This window comes from Uranotaenia lowii, chromosome 1 (assembly GCF_029784155.1).
Source record: "Uranotaenia lowii strain MFRU-FL chromosome 1, ASM2978415v1, whole genome shotgun sequence".
Lineage (NCBI taxonomy): Eukaryota > Metazoa > Arthropoda > Insecta > Diptera > Culicidae > Uranotaenia > Uranotaenia lowii.
The window spans coordinates 197,270,083-197,291,116 of record NC_073691.1 but is presented as its reverse complement, the minus strand read 5'-3'; the positions used below and the strand labels follow the sequence as shown (position 1 = coordinate 197,291,116).

Here is a 21,034-nt window from a genome sequence, read left to right as displayed (position 1 = left end):
CGGATAGACCGGTGCGTGGTAAACATGGAACAAAACAGAAACAAGCAAATCACGCCACATGTGGTTTGGCTGTGTTTTTCCGGATTGATTACCGGGAATCAACAACAGAACAGTGGACACAATTTTCCGTACGACGCAATTCCGGGTGAAGCAAAAAAAAAACTGGTCGGGGAAGAAGTGAAACACGAAACTTCCGACTACTGTTTGTTTTATCAATTTTGCCTCCGGGAAACGATCGGTTTTCCCAGCTGACCGGAAATTGGTCAGTTCATCTCCCCACACCCCAAAAGCTAGGAGTTTACCTGTTGATGGCAGCCCGCACCAGGTCGAGGACGAGGAAAAAGGGAGCAATTCACAAAGTAAGTAAACACACTGAGACGGGTCGTATCGTTAACTGATTATTCGGCTATTTACTTTCTCTAATGCGCTATTTCAAAAGGGAATAAAAAGGTTATCTGTTGATGTTTCCTATTTGGGGTTTCCTTGCCCGTGAAAGATACTTTGCCATACGACGACGAACACATTCTTCCGCAGCAGGGCGATTCGATTTCGCCGGATCACTCGGGGAGGAAATTGAATCAACCCGGGACGCTTCGTCACTAATGCGGTCCCGGGAGGAAATCGTAACCTAAACTAACAACAATTGGTCTACTAATTTTCCGGAACAAAATACACAACACGGTGCCGCTGAGTTCTAAACCGGTTGGCTCGGGTAGGAAATCTAATCCGAGCGACGGAAGTTCTGCGGCACTGCTACCGTGGCTGGATTGTGGCCGTTGTCAAGCATTCGCGAAACCACCGTCGCCGTCGATGGTTGCGTGCTGAAGGCTTCCGGGGGCGTCGCATGCTTTGTCGGAGAAATGACGTTGTTGTTGACTGGGTTCGTTGCTATGGCGCCAGCAGCCGCTGTTGTCGTTCCATGCGACCAAAGTGGGGCCGCAGCCAGTCGCGGCACTGGTCGCAACACGTTCTGTCAGGATTTGTCCCGGGAAAAGGGTACCCCCGTTTGGAATCTGTAATAATGAAATTTGACACTAAACTGCTTAATACTTCAATAAAACGACTTTCAAATCTTACCCTTTCAGGTAATCCTCGTACTGGTGGTGGTGACGTACGTACTGAAATGCGGACAGGCGTTCGCGTTGCTGTTGAAGGTACAGTTCACTCAGCGATTGCCAACGGCGCTTTTCCAACTCGGTGTAGCTGCCGCTGTAAGTCCCGGCGGTAAATGGAAAGAGCCCTGGGTGGGAGCTTCGGGAAAATCCTCCTCCACTACCGATCATTGATGGGGCAGCATTGCTCGAGATCGACGACGCCGCGGAGGCACCATGTTGATTTCCACCAGAGCAGAAAAGTGCTGCCGCAGCGGCTGCGTTCTGATGGGCGAATGCAGCGGCCGCTGCTGCAGCTGCGTTCATGATGCCGGAAGTGTTGCCGGAATTTCCTGCGGTAGAGCCATTAGTCGAACGACTACCTGATGGCGACGGTGTATTTAGGGGCACTTGCTGATGCGATTGGTAGTGTTTCTTCAGGTAGCTTTGTCTGTAAACGGTAAATAGAAAAAAAAAAAACAAAATAGAGACGGCTTTGAACGAATTACTAAAATAGTTAAACCGTATTACATTGACAACCAAATTTTTCGAAGGTCGGGGCTCGATCCATAAGCCGGGCAAATTTTTTTCAATAAGTAATTTGGTACTTGAGTGACCATTCTGATGCGATATATGTAGGAAATATAGGTAAGAACTTTGGAAAACTTTGGAATCAGGCGCGTGAGATATTAGCGGCACAGAACAAAGTAAATAATCAAGAGTATGAACCGATGCCAAGGGCGCAATTGAGAAAAAGATTGAATATTTTGCCTATTTTACGATTTTTTGGAAGCTGAATTAAAGGGCCGCTGGAAGCTGAATAGAAGGTCATTGAGACTTGTTTCGGAACTTGAAAGTATCAATAAGAACTTAAATTTTTAGCTGCTTAGAACGTACTTCATATCAATGATGGGGCTGAGTAAGCTTGTTTGTACCTGTTGTACGGGAGTTTTGATTGCTTGGGCATCCATCTTAAAAAGTGGGATAAGCTTCAAAACAGGTCGTTCGCATAAGTTTACAAGCTAAAGATACTGGATTTTCATTAGATAGCACATTGAAATGATAAAAAAACATCGTTATCATTTAAGCATATCATAGCATAGCATAGAATGGAAGATACACAGGGTAAAACGGATAACCAAAACCAACACAAGATGCCAAAATGAGTACCTGGATACAATACTCATTTCAATGCACAGTGGTGCAGAATATCAATCTAGCTGTACGAAATTAATAGCGTCCAGGGATGAAGAGATAGACATTTCATGTCTCCAGCAACATTGTTCAGTTTTACATGGAGCATATTTCAATATCAAAATATTTGCCGAGGGGTCCACCGATAGCGAGATAAAAATGCTAACTTTTTTGTTCTTCAAATTAGGGCTTTGATGTCTTCGACAAAGTTGTTTATCTGATCAAAATACATAAGTTTGTTGAATATGTCAAAGTCCTATCACATCACTCTCAGGAGTTACAGTCAAAGTAAAAAATCTCTTTAAAAAACAGTTTTTTGAACCTGACGCGTTGTAGATTGGATAAAATGGTTCGCTGTCTTTGAAACAAAGTTGAAGCAAGCCACGATATATAATTGTTTCATACATTATGATGGGTTTAGAAGTTGCTGAAGCCCTATAGAAAGCATTTTGTGTATTTTATTGGCAATTTTTGAAGGCTCGTCTATCGAAAAGTGCACATTTTCGCAACACCCCCTTCTTTGTAATTATTTTTGATGATAAGCGGAACCATTTCCATTTGAAATTAGCGGGGAAATCGATGGAAATAGTAGAGATTTGAATGATTGAAAATACACTTTTTATATGAAAATTACCTATTTTAATTATAGAAAAAACGTTGATTACATTTAATTCATTAATAAAGTGTGGCAGTTCACTTTTATATATTTTGTTTTATTAAAAGAAATCAGATAAACAACTTTGTCGAAGTTATCAAAGCCCTAATTTGAAGAACAAAAAAGTTAGCATTTTTATTTCGCTATCGGTGGACCCCTCGGCAAAAAATTTGATAATATGCTCCATGTAAAACTGAACAATGTTGCTGAAGACATGAAATGTCTATCTTTTCATCCCTGGGCGCTATTAATTTCATACAGCTAGATTGATGTTCTGCACCACTGTGCAATGGTTACTTCTGAAGATCAGAGTGATACCATAATGTAGGGGAGGAGCGGGCTATATGCGCCTTTTAAGCAGAACACTGATTTAATCAAATATCACGTCTAATATGTGTACAAAAACTATATACACGTGTGCAGGCATCTGTTTTCTATACATTGGAGTAATTTTTATGTACAAATTTTATTCTGTTTCCTAGAAAACGATTTTATTGTAAGTTTTGTCTAAAATGCCGAACCTCAAACCGTACGGGCTAAATGCGCCTGTTTATGTTTTGAACAAAATTTCTGTTTTTTGGGCAATATTTCCGTATAATTTCATTGAAACTGCTAGAAAGTAATAATTTCAGTACGACAAAGCTGGAGTTTTATAAAAATCTATGAATATTAAAATTTTGTGGAATAAAACAAAAGTTAGGGTTGCCATACTATGGAGGCAGTTCATCCATGTGAAAAACTTTATCAAATTTGTTTTTAGATCTTCAATTCATTCTTAAGATGTCATTCAGTGCTTAGATTTGAAGGTTCAGTGATAAAAATCATTTATTTATTCTATTTAACCTGTTATTTTAGGATGGAGGCATTTTACAAACATGATGGGGGCATACAAAAACACTTCATTAATCCACTAAATAATCATTATTAAACGTTAGTATACGTTTTAGAGAATTCACCGGTAATGTATCTAGTGAGGTTTTTTGGGCTCCGAAGCATCCGTCGTTGCCGTTGAACACTACAGCTCAAACAACTCCGTACATAACTCCGACACAATAACACCTGATCCCACTGATCCCACTGAATGCTGAATGCGAACATGCTCGATTCAAAATGCCGTGTCTCCACATCCGAATAGCATTGGTTTAACTACTCCAGTATCTCGCCGGACTTTTTCCTTGTACTATCAGAACGCTGGTGGTATGCGCACCAAAACAACCGCTTTTTGTAATGCACTTTCTGCAAGCGACTACGACTGCATTCTAATAACGGAAACCTGGTTGAACGATCAAATCCGTAGCAGTGAACTGTCGTCAAATTACACGATTTATCGTTGTGACCGAAGTTCTGACACAAGCACAGCTCAACGTGGAGGTGGTGTCTTGATAGCCGTAAAAAATGAACTAAGTGCAATTCCTATTTTCATCGAAGACTGCGAACATCTCGAACAAACCATCGTCAAAATCAACGTTGGATTCTTTTCTCTGTTCCTTTGCTGTATTTATCTGCGACCTAACAGCTGTCTTCGCAATTATGAAACCCATTTTGCTGCAGTCCAAAAAATAATGAGTTTAGCATCTGACCGAGACACCGTCATTGTAGTGGGTGATTATAATCTTCCACTTCTTCATTGGACGCATGACCATGAAACAGATAGTTTCCTGCCGACGAACCCCTCATCAGAAATTGAAATCGCACTCACCGAAACGTTACTTTCCGCTGGGTTGCACCAGGTCTTTAGCATACCGAACAACAGTTTGCGCTTTTTAGACCTTGCGTTTTCAAATTCCCGGAATCTGGACGTTTTCGAGCCAGCTGTCCCGATTTTACCTACGGACCGTCATCATAAGGCATACATTCTATGCCTAGATATCAACCAAGTGGATAGTCTCCACGAAGAACCCGTTGGAGAGTTTGATTTTGATTTTGGTAGATGCGATTATGTTTCGGTTGCTGCTGCGTTAGTTTCGACAGATTGGGAATCTCTGCAGGCTGCCGAAAACGTGGAATCCGCTCTAAATTTATTTTACGTAAAACTATATTCCGTTTTAAAACAAATTGTACCTTTGAAACGTACAAATCGTTCCAAAACTACTAAGAACGCATGGTGGAACTCCGATTTAAGGCGACTAAGGAACCAGCTACGTAAAGTTCGCAAAAGCTTCAACAAGAACCGCACAGAAGCTCTTAGATGTCACTTGAGGCACTTGGAAAATGAATTCAAACATCTAAACGACCTTCTCTACCGACAACATATATCTCGACTCGAAGAAAACCTTAAACGGGATCCATCATCATTTTGGGAGCATTTTAAGGGTAGAAAACATAACGTCCCCGTACCCGTAGACGTAAGCTTCAATGGTGTCACTGCCTCCAATCAAGCCGAGTCGGTCAATTTGTTCGCGGACTTTTTCCAAAATGTGTACTGTTCTGTTGATATTGATGCAGACTGCAGCTACCTTGCATCGTTGCAATCTTACGTTGTCAATTTGCCTTCACCGTGCTTCACCGAGCAGGATATTTACGAAAAGTTGTCCACAGTCGATCCTTCTAAAGGTTCTGGTCCAGATAAAATACCTCCCGCTCTTCTGAAACATTGTGCTGCATCTTTATCCGCCCCGATTTGCAGTATCCTTAATCGATCGGTAACCGAAAGATCGTTTCCTAATGCATGGAAAGTTGCGGCTATTTCTCCGATACACAAATCCGGAAGTGCTCACAGCGTGGAAAACTACCGGCCAATATCGATTTTGAATTCAATGTCAAAGATCTTCGAAATTCTGATGCACGAGCGAATGTATGCCGCTGTTAAACCTTTGATCTCGGAATATCAACATGGTTTCGTCAAGAAAAGGTCAACAGTTACAAATTTGATGTGCTACGTAAGTTCACTGAATAAAAGCATGGAGAAAGGTTGCCAGGTGGATTCAGTCTATATTGACTTTGCCAAAGCTTTCGACCGTGTGCCGCACAAAATACTGGTTGCAAAGTTGAATCGACTAGGATTCCCGGCTTGGGCACTCGAGTGGATTGCGTCATATCTAACCGAACGCCAGGCTTTCACCAGAATACGAAACACGCGCTCACGAATGTTTGCCACACCGTCTGGAGTTCCCCAGGGGAGCCACCTCGGACCTCTGCTATTTATAATCTTCGTGAATGACCTGTGCTCAACACTTCAGTCCGATACACTTCTCTACGCCGACGATCTGAAGATTTTCCGGAAGATTCATAACACTGTTGACTGTTTGGCCCTTCAAGCTGACATCGCTAGACTAGATGAGTGGTGCCGCTTAAACGGAATGCTAGCAAACGTGAAGAAGTGCAAGGTTATAAACTTTTGTCGTGCAAGAAGAACGATCCTTTTTGACTACCAACTAACCGGAGTAAGGCTGGAGAGCGTGAAGTCTATTCTCGATCTCGGAGTGAAGATCGACAACAGGCTCACATTTGCTGAACATGTCGCGCTTACTTCTGCAAAAGGATTCGCTGCTCTCGGATTCCTGCGTCGCAACACCAAGGATTTCGATGACGTTTACGCATTGAAAGTCATATACTGTGCATCAGTACGTAGCATCATGGAGTACGCCGTCCAGGTGTGGGCTCCAGCTCAGAGGACACAATGCCACCGTCTTGAACGAGTTCAACGCTGTTTCTTAAGATACGCTCTACGGCGTCTTCCCTGGAACGACCCGATCCAACTACCACCGTATGAGGAAAGGTGTGCACTGATATGCCTAACCTCACTCGAAAAGCGTCGCATCGAGCTGCAGCAAGGTTTTATATTCGACACATTGACCAACCGTATTGACTGTGCTTACATTCTACAACGTGTTAACATTTATGTAGGTACCAACGAGAACACTTCGACAACGTCAGTTTCTTTCAATACCTCACCACCGTACTGCTTATGGTCAAAACCATCCTATTGACAAGTGTTGTGAACTTTTTAATTTAGTGTATCATTTGTTTAATTTTAATATGTGCAAACGTCGTTTTAAATTAGGTTTAAGCAGAATTTAGTAGTTTTTAAGTTATTAGTCTGTACGGTAATTTAAACCAAAGACGAAATAAATGAAATAAACGTCCATAAAAGCTGAAATATGTTTAATTTCTTAAGTTCATTTGAGTAAGAAACAAAAACCATCCTTGTTTTTGTTTTAAACTTCTTTACGTATAATTTTTAAAAGTCGAAATATTACATCAAAATGTATCAAAACCTTGTATGATTTTTTAAATTTTTATGAGTTTATAAATTCATAAAATTCTTTCTTGCCTTATGTTCTAAGCGTATCACCCTCAAAGTGCATTGGTCAGATAAGCTGTCTAGTCAGCCATTTCGCCTAACAGCCGTAGGGTCATTTAACCCGATAGGCCCATTTAGGAAACCTTTCCCCTACACCATGCCAAGTCAATATAATCATGGTGGGGAATGTCTGAAACATTAAAAAAAAACTCTGTAGGTGCAGAGAACTCATACGACCCATAACGCTGTTTCAGGTGAGAATTGGAAGGGTAAAATATAGGAAATCCTACATGGCAGATAGGATTGACAAATTTTAACATGAAACAATCGCACCAAATTCCATTGTCAGTCGGGAGTGACGTCACACACTTTCATGTTCTCTTCTAGTATTCTGCAGCCGGTTTCCCCACGAACTCCTTGGATTTTCCATGTCTCTCAATTTTTATTTCAATTAATCACAGCAAGCCACAATAGCCCATAGCACACCCATATAACTTATCGAAAATTCTTTCTATACGCTCAGTGCTGCTCTCTTCTGAGAAGAGGCATCATAACTGGCGACTAAAATAGCTTGTACACCCTCCAGGGGGGGGTCAATTGTTCGAGTATTCAACAATATGAACGTCAAATAACATACAAAATTATCAAAGCAACCGTTGTTCTTATTCGCACTGTTGGTATCAATTTTTAACATGCTTGTTTTTATGAGCGAATAGATTCTCAATTAAGCATTCAATAGATGATTTTCTTCTCGAGCAGAGTAAAATTAAAAAAAAACCTGAGTTTCGGTTCAATTCAAATTCAAATCAAGTGTTTTCCGGTTGGCATTATTTGGTTGCCAATTCGTCTAAAACATCGATCAAAATATATTTTTACCATATAAAGTAATGTAGATGGCTCTGCATTACTTACCTCCAACAGATGTATATTTTGTCTTGATTTTTTTTAAAGAAACACATTGGTTACCATGGCTAGATGCATTAACCTTGTTTCTGAACCATTAAGATGGCGTCGCCAACATTGAAGGTCCATATCGAAGAATGATTGTTCATGGCAAAGCCTTCCCCATTTTTTGAAATATGAAGATTATCTAGACGAAGTTTGTATTGTTTTTTTCCGGGAATTTGACACTTTTTGGCAATCTTCCCTCTAATCTGTATTGTTGAATGAATAATGGAGAATGAAAAGGTTTTACATATTCTTTGTTGTTTATGTAGGTAAGTGACTTCATCAATTATCATTGATTGATTTCACTCGAAACTACTTAGTTTTAAAATTACTAAATCCCACAAAACAAGAAGAGAGAGAAAAAATCTGACAAAAACTATTGAGTTTGGGACGCAAAAATCTTCCAAAATCAGTTTGCCTCGGTTTTAATTTTTCCCTTGTGAATTAAAACTATCCCCTTATCATTCCATTTTTTTTCGGCAACAAGGTAATCTAAAGGGTGATACGGTCAAAATTTGGTCAAGGGAAAACAAGTGTAAAGCGGTGAAATCGTTTATTTAAAAAATCTAGCTAAATTTCTTTTTCAAGTTTAATTAGTATAAAATTCAGGAAAAATATTCAGTTAGGCTTCCAAATCCGAATTACCGGGCCTTAAGCTTAACCCCTGCCATCAGATTTTGTACAGCCACCTTGTCCACCTTCTTCGCCGCAGAAAGCCAGTTTGCCTTGAATTGCTGCTCGTCCTTAGCAGTTTTGTTGGTCTTCTTTAGGTTCCGCTTGACAATAGTCCAGTATTTCTCAATTGCGCGGAGCTCTGGCGTGTTGGGAGGGTTCTTGTCCTTGGGAACCACCTGCACTTTGTTGGCGACGTACCACTCCTTGGAAGATACCAAATCCGGCCAAAACAGTACGGAACAACCGTGTTTCTTCAGGAAAGGCAGCAGACGTTTATTCAAACACTCTTTCACGTAAATTTCTTGGTTGACAGTCCCAGAAGCTATGAAAAAGCTGCTTTTCAAGCCACAGGCATTGGGCTTGTGATATAGCTCAGTTGGCAAGTCTGTTGCCTCCTGAGCCGATGTCCGCGAGTTCAAGCCCAAGAGTAAACATCGAACGCAGTTGTACCGGATAGTTTTTCAATAACGATCCGCCAACTGCAACGTTGATAAAGTCGCGAATGCCATAATGATGGTAAAACGACTATAATCGAAACAAAAAAAAAAAAAAAAAAAGCCACAGGCACAGATGGCTTGCCAAACCAGATATTTCTTCGCGAACTTTGACAGATTCATGTGCTTGAAAATATCTGCTACCTTTCCCCTTCCTTTTGCCGTATAAAACTCCTGTCCTGGAAACTGCTTGTAGTCGGCTTTGACGTAGGTTTCGTTGTCCATTACCACGCAGTCAAACTTCGTCAGCATCGTCGTGTACGGCCTCCGGGATCGCGCTTTGGCCGTCGTATTTTGTTTATCATCGCGATTTGGAGTCACTAGTCCGGCTCGTTTTTTGGCTCGATGCACGGTTGTAGACGATACACCCAGCTAATTTGCTGCATCTCGGAGAGAGAGTCTAGGGTTTCGCTTGAAACTACCGGCAACTCTCTTTGTCGTCTCAGCGGCTTCCGGTTTTCGATTCCAGCCCCCCCCCCCCCACCCCCTCACCATTTGGATTCACCCATGGTGAAAAAAATTCCTGGCATTCCCCCGGATATTGCCCGGATAAAATTATGGAAAGTTTATAATAAAGTCTTTTAGGTAATATGACCAACCGTGAACCTATCCATAAATTGCATATTTACCAAATTTCCCACAAATAATCTAAAAGTTTTAATGTTAATTGTAATTTTGCAAGTGGTTTCTACCTAATGAAAATGGGAAATGATTTTCTTGAATATGAACTGCAAAAGTTCTTTAAACAACTGCCCGCAAAGCTTTACCCGAAATTACAATATTCTCAGAGTTTAATTTTTTCCAACCATTCTGGAAAATGTATCTAAACCTTCTCCAACAAAATTTGAAAAAAAGAAATCTTCTTGCTGTCACTTAATGTTGATATAAAAAAAAATAATTAAAATACCATTTTTTATAATGGTACTGTATCAATTTTACCCACCCCAAGGCACTTTCTGTCACATAACGGGTGTTAAATAAAAAATGAGAATGTTTTCATTACCTTTCAGTAACTCAAATAAAGAGCGTAAAATTTTCTTTCTCCAAGAAAATTGCTCTTTGGGCTCCCTAGAAACAGTAGGCGTGTTTGGTATTGCTAGTTTGAATTTAGTCAAAGCAAAGATGGCGTCGAAACAGCACGTGCTCCGCGAACGCATTGTACGGTTCTACGAAACGCATTTCCAGCAAGGAAAAAAGTTCACGGTGGCACATTTTAAGGAAAAAAATGTACTTGTCAGTACGGTATATCGTATCCTGGGTTCCCTGAACGTAGAGCTGAAGGTCGGAAGTGGTCGTCCGGTGACGATAATGACGAAGGAGAGGAAGACATCGTTAAAGAAGTTGTTTGATAACAAGGACGCAACCAGCCTGCGTGACGCCGGTCGGAAATATGGCTCCCACGTATTGATCCATCCTAATCTCAAGATGGAAGGAACCGTCTGCAGGAAGAAGACGAGGTCGCCGGAGTACACGGAGGAGCAGATTGAGACGGTTAAATCACAGTGTCGGTGGATGACCAAAAAATACCGCGGGACGTCATTCGTTCTGGCTGGCTGGCGTACATTGAGAAGAAAAAGATACCGTTCGTGCCGAAAGATCGTAACCCAACAAACTTGCCCCAGTGCCGCCCAATAGAGGATTTCTTTGGCTCACTCAGTGCCCTAGTGTATAAAAACAATTGGAGGGCCAAGGACACGAAGCAACTAACTACAACAATCCGGAATTGTATCCGGAAAATGCACATAAGTGCCGTACAACGTTCTTGTGAGAGCATCGCGACAAAGTTGCGTCGAACATCAACCACGGCCCTTACTCAAACATTCACTGACATTTTTTTGAAGAAAATACATTATGTTATTAATAAAAAATACTGAAATCGATGAAAAAAAATACCATTTTTTTTTATATGTGATTGAAAAAATTCTCATTTTTTATTTAACACCCGTTACTATGTAATGTTTTCCATTTGTCTTTTGCTAACTGCAAACCATTCATTGGTTTTAAAAGTTGTGAAAGCGTTGAGAGTTTCAAGTGGACTCTCATTTTCTTTTTAAGGAGTTTGGGAAGCCTGAGGAAGACAATGAGATCATAATAAACGATTGACTAAATAAATATTTTTTTTAAATTACTGATCCAAATTCACAACATAATCGAAATTATATTTTTACAGAAACTTGAACTAATCGTAACTTGAATTCTGTTTCTGAATTATGATTAACTTTGACTATCCAGCAACACTGCTCGGGCAATTTATTTATATTTATTTTTAATTGAACTTCAATATTTATATATATTTTTTATTTAACTTCAAAAGACAGAAATATAGTAATAACAGTTTAAAAAAAATTATTTTTTTTCAGCTTTCAACTAGAACCTGTTCAGTACTGTTAAATTCTCCAGGAGGACGACTTAGTGAGAATATATTTTTCCGAAATTATTTGTTTTGTTAAAAAAATTCAATGATTATAAATCAATCATAGAACCTATTCCAGTTGCTCATCCCCAATTTCCTCAGCTCTTATTTTTCATTAATTACAAAAATATATCACACTGTTAATAAAGCTGTTTCTAAAACATAACTTTTAAGAATAACCTATTTTGTTGATTTGTTAAAAGAAAACGTAAGCTTCGAAATTACTTTTTCAAAACAAAAAAAAATGTGGCGCGTTGTTACGCCACTACATCAATCATCCACGTATTTCACCATTTAAACAAGAAACAACTTTCAATATTAAAAAAAGCCCCTAAAACTCTGATTTAACTTTTTGTTTAGTACGCTATCAAATGTAAATTATATTCACGATTTTCTTAAAAAAATATGCTCTGAAGATTTTGACATAACCATTTGGATTGGTTTTTTTTTTGTTTTCAACTTGTTTATGGATTCCCTTAATACATAGGTTTAAAATTTCCCTAAAAACATAAAAATTTGAAAAAAAATCACATTTTTTTAATTATTGTAATTTTAAACTAAGTAACAAACAAATATCAATGTCCAAAATTAATTCTCGATTCTTGAAATAAGGCATCAAGCTTTAGTTTTGTTTGCAAATTTGTATGAACAAATATTTTCTGCTACTAGTTCATCCAGAAAACTCAGATAGGCTCGAAATAGAATATCTTTTTTCTATTGGTAAACAACTTAAGTTTAACTTGTTAGCAAACAAACACTATCAATTTTAAGGATTGTTTTATAATATAGTTTATTATTTTCTGTAATATAGTATAATCAGCTTTGGAAAATCAGCCAAAAACGCTAAAAAGAAACGAAATATTTTGAAATTTTATTTTTGTACAACATTTATTTATTTTCCTTAGAGTCCAAATTTGTTTCAAGGTATATTGAAATACAATTTACTACGAAAACAATTCAATAAAGCTTGTTGTTATAAATCTGGACTGAATGAATAGCTTTCAAACATTTTAGGGGTTTTCTTGGCTGTAAAAACAATCAAAAAAAAATTATGGAAGGTTTAAAATTTAAGAATTAAAAATTTTCGATACAAACCTTGAAGCGTTCAAGTCCATTTTTCGTTTTAAATTAAATGTTTTATTATTTTCTGTGAACTCATAAAAAAATCAATTCTTTTTTTGAAAAATTCTTGATTATTTTTTGTACATAAACAATCTGGATAAAAAAAAACATTGAACAAATCTAATCTTCACAGTTCCAAATAAAATTTAACTGTGATTTTTGAAAACAAAAAACAATAACAAAGCGGACCAACGTCTGTCAGAATTTTTCAGTATATTTTTTCCGTTTTTTGAAAGCGGTAACAAAAAAAATCAAAATCATCATTATTTAAAAAAAAATTATGAGAGAAATAAATATCAACGATGCTGTTCATCAAGTTTGTTCAATCGGGGGGAAAAAATTAAGATTATTTTATTTTTGAGCATATTTTTGTCAAACTTTGGCAAAAAACATAAAAAAGGAATAACGTCAAATGGGACAACATGCAACAATTTTCAACTTCAATGGCTTCTTGCATGCCAAAATTTTCAAAAAGTACAAAAAGTGAAAAAATTTCTACCACTTTTTCCCAACACCAGTGAACTTGCTCTTAGGAACATGTTTTGCGTTTGAGTACAATGCTGTCATTGACGCGACGCACCATTGTGATGCCTTTTGCTTCAGGGTCAAGAATACTCGCCTGCAAAACTCACAGGCCCACAGACTTAGGTCACATACCTAAAGGAACATCCCACTTAAATAATCCATCTTTTAGGCAAATTCTTCAGCTTCACGATGCGAACCTTAAAATGTTACTGATGGGGTCTGGATCTATATTGTCGCTGAATCCCCAAACCGGAGTTTTCGTCAACATCAGCGACGGCGACATCACTGACGACATTTCATGTTGAATCGACATCTATCAAACATCTTCAAAGTGTCAGAACCAAACAAATTGAAGGGTTGGCGATTGCCGAGGTGTTGAATGAGTTTTTCATCGTCGCTGAAGCTCTGTATTGAGGTTTTGAAGCGTTTGAAAAAAAGTACATAAACTTTATTGTCACCCTATATTTCAAGCAAATTTTAAAGGAAGTGTGGCTCTACCAATTCAAACAGATTGTTAAAAAAAACACTTCTAAATTGGTCGATAATATCGTACCTTTTGAACCTTTTTCCACACTGCCGACACTCGAACGGTTCCACAGAGATATCCACTAAATCCACCGGCCGCTGCCGCCCAATATCCGTAGTTTTCCCGGAACCGCTACCAATCCCCTCCCCACTGTCAACAATTTCAACACACTCTTCATCGTCTCGAAGTTCAGTTGAGTTCGAAACACCGCCTGGAACATCTGCTGCTCCAGATGGCGCGCTCGTCACCGTACTGGCACCACTGTTTTGTTTCGTTCTTCGGTTATCACCACCACTGGCGCTGGTTCCTCGAGGCTTATGCCAACGTTTGTGCGAGGCCAGATTGGCCGGACAGTTAAACACTTTATCACACTCCGAACAGCGGTATTCGATGTGCACTATCCGGGTACACCGATGCTGGGCCAACCCGAAGGCGTCGTCGTACAGGGCTCGACACAGCTGGCACAGATATGATCCTATTTTGTTGTCAATTTTGGACAGGAGTTCCTTGGCTTCATCGGTGATTTCGACCACGTTGAAGGCCGGATCGATATCACCTTTGCGTACTACCAGCTCTTCGCCTTCTTGGAGTTGTCGAATCAAGGTGCCTGATACGGGGCTGCTATTGTCTTCGTCAATGAGTTGTTTGCGTGTTTTGATCCGTCGGCGTTCGGTTTTTGGGCGGGTTGATGACGATGGTGTTTTGGAGGTGGATTGGTTTTGATGTTGTTGAGTTTGTTGCTGTCGATTGTAGCCGACGAAGCTTCTTTCGAACAGCCGGGCAAATCCCTCGATCGCCTGAAGGTGAAGTTTTTCATCTTCGAAGTATCGCTGTCCGTCGGTTAGAACCGGTTGCTGATTTTGGTGTTGATTTTCTTTCTCCTCGCTGTCAACAATGTTTATGGATTGGTTGCTATCGTCGTCGTGTTCGTCGATTCGGTCGTTGTCAAGCGATTCCACATCGATGTTGGAGGACGTTGGTGATGGCGATCGATTGGGTATGGAGTCGTCTTGACCGGTGATATCGATAAAATCGTCGATGGTCGGTTTGTCGGAAGCTCCATGAAAAGTTTTGAACGACGGTAGTCTCAACGAGTTATCAAAGTATCGTAAGCTGTTTGACGACCCGACGGTTGTGTTAGCATAGTACTTCTTGTCGTCGATGCAAACCGTATCGGAGAATTGGTTGATGGATCGATTAGCCATGAGCCGGAACTTCCAGTCGTCTTCATCCGTGCCCTGTTTGGAACGCTTTCTGGGAGGCGATGGAGTCGATGGAGGAGTCATGGGAACATTCCCTTGACGAAGCGATAAATCCAGAGGAATTTGATATTCACTACCTGGAACTAGACTACTAGGCAACACAGCTGAGTTTTCAGGATACAGAAATCGTTGAAAATAGCTGCCTTCTTGTTGCTCAACTGAACTGTACGATATCAGTCTCTGACTATCCGATACAAGATTAACACTGGCACTCATCCTTGCACTTTGCACATCACAAACTAAAAATGTTAGTAACAATCAGGTTCGGTTTCCCACCAAAAAACTTCAAGCGTCTAACTTCAATCGCGGCTCGACGATAACTGAACAATGGTTCCGGAGTTCGCTCAACGGCAGTCAGGATCCGATTTCAGTCAATTCCGGTAGAACTCAACCCCCGATAGACAACCAATAAGGACCCACGCGGTTCTGCGCAAACTCGTCACCGCCTACGGTCAACTCCTGACGGGAGAGCGAAATCACCAAAACCAATCTCTCCCTCGTGGCCGCGGCAAAAACCGAACCCGTAGCAGGTGGAAGCAACAAGTGGGCGCACATTGCAACACAATCGACGACGTCCTACAAAAATAGAACTGCTGGAACGCAGTCGCTGTTCCAGCATCCTTCCTTCCATCCATTCATCCGTTGGCATTTTCCCTGACGAAAACGGGGACCTAGGTCGGTAGTTCCTTTACATTGGCACACAGACAGGAAGGCAGCAGCAGGTGTCATTTCCGGGGTGGTTGCTAAAGTCACGCCCCATTTTTTGTGCAATCGTTTTTGCGACAGCGAGCAATGGCAATTGTTTATTTATGACGGTGAGCCCTCGCCTGACGGCATTATGGTGGTGCAGTTGTTGGCTAGGATTTTGTTTATTTATGAGAAGGCCATCAAACTTCTCCAACCAACTTTTTTCCCATAGAGATTTTAATGCATTGACACAAAGAGTGGATATGTTGTGTCGTTTCGCTAGACGGAAAATCTGGTCCAGAAAAAAGGGAGGAGAGGCATTTATAGTGACAAATGCTGAAAATTGTTGCAATATCTGATGATATGTGTCTGGTTGTTTCGTGTGGTTGAGAGTTATTTTTTTCGAGAGAAAGTTTATATACGCAATGAATTTAACACGATGTTTCCACATTTTAATTGGCACCAGTTGTAATCCAGTTTGATCTTCCAGGAAAGCTGAAGCAGAACCGTTCGACACATTTGACACGTTTTCGTTCCTACTTTTATTGCAAAATATGCGCTTTAATCGAACGAAATCTTAATCATATAGGTAGTTAAAAAACAAATTAGTTCCTCAATTAATCAAATCCTAATTTCAGATGTGATAAAACTGAAACATTTGCAACTTTTCTCGATTGGTTTGAATATTTTTTTAACCTTTGAAAAACGTTCCTACTTAACTTATAATCTTGTAAAAAGAAACATTCAGTGTTTAAAAGTGTTTTCAAGAATGTTAACGCAATTTAAGTAAGAATAATCTTAAATGCCGAAAAAATTGGATAATCAATTGACTGAGCCTTTACTAAGACTTACCGCAAAACTCATTTTTATGGTCGGTACAAGACGGAAAGGAAAGAAGCCTCTTTCAAATGCGTAATTTTAAAAGATTTATAGTTTAATTGTTAAGTAGTTAAACTGATTGGATTGCTCTGTTGGATTGGTTTTCTCTATTTTCATCACGATCGGCGAATCGTTTATCCTGTCTCTTGTGAAATTTTATCTATTATTTTCCTCATTATTTTATTTATTTTTTATTTACATAGTATTCCGTCTCACGACATAACTTGACGAACATAATTCCTAAAATTCACTCGGTCCATGGCAACCGTTCTCCAATTTCTCGGACACCCCACGTTCGCCAGATCACGCTCCACTTGGTCTAACCACCTCGCTCGTTGCGCCCCCGCTCGTCTTGTTCCTACCGGATTCGTAGCGAACACCTGTTTTGCAGGACAGTCGTCCGGCATTCCCGCAACATGTCCCACCCAGCGTATCCGGCCAGCTTTCACCACCTTCTGGATACTGGGTTCGCCGTAGAGTCGCGCGAGCTCGTGGTTCATCCTTCGCCTCCACACTCCGTTCTCCTGTACGCCGCCAAAGATGGTTCTTAACACTTAACACAAATACCCCGAGTGTACGCAGGTCCTCCTCGAGCAATATCCATGTCTCGTGCTCGTAGAGAACAACCGGTCTAATGAGCGTCATATACAGGTTACACTTCGTGCGAGGGCTAAGTCTTCTCGTATTATAGAAACTATTACTGGTATTAAAACGGCTACACACCTAATTCCGCGTTAATCGGTTTAGTAGTTTCCGAAAATTGTTTGATATGTATCATATTTTTATTAATTTTGTATGGGAGGCATCCCTCCTTCAAGCCGGAGCGGTTTGAAAGTATTTTAGGAACCATCTTGATTGGGATGGTATTGAAATACCATCCCATGCCAAATTTGGTTTTGTTTGCGTAGTAAATTCTTGAGTTATGCATAAACTTGAAAGGAAACACCATCCCTTTTCCGTTGTCCCCATTGAATGGAGGAGTGAGAACTTAATATTCATAAAAGTATTTTTCGTACTCAAATACTTTTTGATACCAGATTTGGTTTCATTTGCTCGATTAATTCTCGATTTATTCAAAAAAAAAATGTATGGAAGCCTCCCTTCTTCCCTTTATATCTTCCCGCTGAAAAAAGATGGAGCTTAAATTTAAAACAGAAACACTCCTCGTAACCAAATACCCTTACATGTCAAATATGGTACCATTTGCTCGATCAGCTCTCCAGTTAAACAAAAAATTGTAAAGGAGACCTCTCCTCCCCCTTTTTATCCACCTCTTTGAAGGAGCGAGGGATACCAAATATTCATAGAAGCATTTCTCGTACAAAAATTTCATTCCATGCCAAATCAGGTTCCATTTGCTATTGTAGTTCTCGAGTTATGCAGTAAAAATTGTATGAAACTCCCCTCCCTCTTTCCTTTCTCCCCGATGGAAGAAGAAAGTGGTCTCAAACAATCATTAAAACATGTCACTTTCCCAAATACCCGCCCATGCCAAATTTGGTTCCATTTGCTTAATTAGTTATTGAGTTATGTAAAAAGTTGTAAAAGATGCCCCCTCCACCCTTTTTCGTATCCAAATACCTTCCCGTGCCAAATTTGGTTCCAATATCTTGATTAGTTATCGAGTTATATGAAAAATTGTAAGGTAGCCCCCCTCCTCCCTTCCTATCACCCCAATGAGAAGAGGGAGGGGTACCAAATATTCATAAAAATATTCCTAGTTCCCAAAAGCCACCCCATGCCAAATTTCATACCATTTGCATGATTGGTTCTCTAGTTACGCAAAAAATTGTCTTTTGTTTGGAAAGCCCCTATTATAGAAACCTTCCCCGGCCTCCAATACCCCCACCAGCCAAGTTTCACGAAAATCGGTTCAGTATTTTCCGAGTCTATAGGGAACAGACTAAACCCTTACTATGCCTTACCGCTAAACAGATGTTTATGATTGATACAAGACGGAAAGGAAAGGAGCCTCTTCCAAATGCATAATTTTTAAAAGATTGATAGTTTGATTCTTAAGTATAGTTTAACTGATTGGTTTTGCTCTGTTGGGTTATTTTTTTAGATCCTTTCAAATTGTTGGTTCCAATTCGAATAAAAGAACTGAACGGAAATGAGATCATTTTTTCAGTTTCTCCCCAGTTTTTCCAGATTTTTTTTATACAAATGATTTATTGAGATAAGATTTTGGAAATTTTTGCAATACAATACAGTTAAAAACGTGGTGAGGATCACGTTGATTATCAACAAAACCGAGCTTATCTAAGAACTCCTTTTCGGATATATATAATAAACTTTTATTTTCCTGTAAGCTCAACTTTCACGTTAAAATGGTTACAAAAGTGATACGTGTTTTAGGGATAATTTGTTTGTGATTAGCTTGTGTTGTTGTCTAAAATTCTGTCTTAGGTGTGACAGTTCAGGCACGATATTAAATTTTAAAATTTACTACCCATCTTAACTCGGTCGGGCCCACTGTGCAGTATTGCACGCAGAGACAACTGGAACCAAGGGAGGAAGAATCGTGGACAACAGTACCATACGTTTTCATGGTTATAAAATGTTTCAAATATTCACGTTGGAAGCACATTTGCTTAAATTTACTGTGCTCCTTGATGGTGGCTCTTGAGACTTCGTTCTTTTGTGAAGGAAATGAGGTTTTTCTGCACAGAAATCCAAAACATTGCGGTTTAAATTTAATTAATTGATAAATTGTCATTGACCTTGCATATTGCGCTTATACTAGAACATAGAAAACAGCTTATACTAGAACAAAGAAAAAAAAAATAGAACCGAACAATTCAAATGTGTCGTCTTAGTAACGAATCTTAACGAAGAAAAAAATCCATATTATTCAAAAACTTACCTCTGATTTACCTTAAGCAAAGAAAACTTTGGTGCATATCGCAAACTGTAAACCTGAAACATGATTTATAAAACGAGGATATGAAGAATCTTTGAGGTTCTAAGGTGCAAAAAAAAGTTGAAAAACCTTTTATTTGTACGACGATTTCATGCAAATTTTTATGCGTAAATCACTTCGCTCCCAGCCACTTGTTTTAAAAACATCATAGTAAATAGTTATTTCAACACATCGTTGTAAACTAAACCAGATAATGTTTCCGAAATTGTACTTCTTTAGATGAAATAGTAGGTTGCAATAGGAAATAAAACTCCCCTGCGCTCCCTGCAAAATACGGGGGATCACATCACGTCTCTTTAAAAATCAATTAACGCTATATAAGAATTTTCCAACTTTGAGAATCCTCAGGTAGAAACTCCCGGATTAAAACATCAATCCAGAATAAATGAATAAGAAAGACCATGAAACGAACTCACCAATTGTTGAAGTAGAAAGTGTGTTTCCTCTTGCAGTGGATCATTCAACGATGTCAACTGTGGAGGTTGATAAAATCAACGAAGAATCGGGTCGGTCACATAGAATGAAACATGCAATTATTGATTACCACTAATCTCAAGAAAAAATCACTGTTTCGTGATAAAAAACTACTTAAACTTCAAAAAGTTAATTTTCACCGCGACAGAGCGAAAAAAAACACGTGCGATACCAACAAGCCATCGCCTACTTCTTTGCTGAAATGATCCGTCGACCTTAAAAAAAACTAAAAATTATAGAACTGCTTATTTTAGGAAAAGTCAGAAAAGTCCCAAGATATCTCACAGTTCGTGTCATAGATCCTAAGGCAAATTAAATTTCAAATCACAGCGGACACGTGGATATAAATAGTTGAAAACTTCAAAACTTGTAATAATTCAACGCTTAGAGTGCACTCCATCAAAATTGAAGTCTGTTAAATTAACTGTCCTAGGAATCGGAATTGAGTCTCCCTTGAAGCTAATTGCTGCTTATATTGTTTTATAATTAACTGAACAATTTCCCAATTACATCCCCATTCAACCAGCGACGGTCCTCGCGTTTCGGGTGGAAATATTCCGAAACTGTGACATTTTCCACGCTTCCCAGGAGTTTAAAAATTTAATATCAATTATCATCGGCATTGTTTTCTGGGTGGGCAGCACTCATTCGTATGAAATTAGCCGACTTCTATACCGAAACGTGCTGATGATGAAATGTTCCCTTTCCATCTCGGAACTTCTTCACCGAGCAACTAGCTGGGTAGATGGAAAAGTTTCCCGGGGCAACAACTCTCGGAAGTTATCTGACTTCCGCTGATGATACCGACCGGGATCAACAAGTCAGAAGTCCAATCCGGGGTGGATAAAACCAAAGCCGTCCATCCACCGGAAGGGGGTGAATTGCTCACTAATTACCGCATTCGCTCTTTCTCTCCCCACATT

General features: G+C 39.5%; 2 protein-coding genes across 2 annotated transcripts in view; one reads left to right on the top strand and one right to left on the bottom strand.

The window, feature by feature from the left end:
- Nucleotides 1-388: 388 nt before the first annotated feature.
- LOC129742715 (uncharacterized) lies at nt 389-15,444 on the bottom strand. Its single transcript, XM_055734661.1, has 3 exons — nt 13,914-15,444; nt 1,078-1,542; nt 389-1,013 (listed from the first exon to the last, which is right to left on the bottom strand). Exons 1-3 carry the CDS (start codon nt 15,362-15,364, stop codon nt 974-976), a joined length of 1,956 nt encoding a protein of 651 aa, XP_055590636.1. The 5' UTR covers nt 15,365-15,444; the 3' UTR covers nt 389-973.
- Nucleotides 15,445-20,908: 5,464 nt separating this feature from the next.
- LOC129738274 (probable cytochrome P450 313a4) overlaps nt 20,909-21,034 on the top strand; it is a 1,770-nt gene continuing 1,644 nt past the window's right edge. Inside the window, exon 1 of the mRNA XM_055729458.1 lies at nt 20,909-20,987. Coding sequence (XP_055585433.1) covers nt 20,909-20,987 — 79 coding nt within the window. The remainder of the gene's footprint in view (nt 20,988-21,034) is intronic.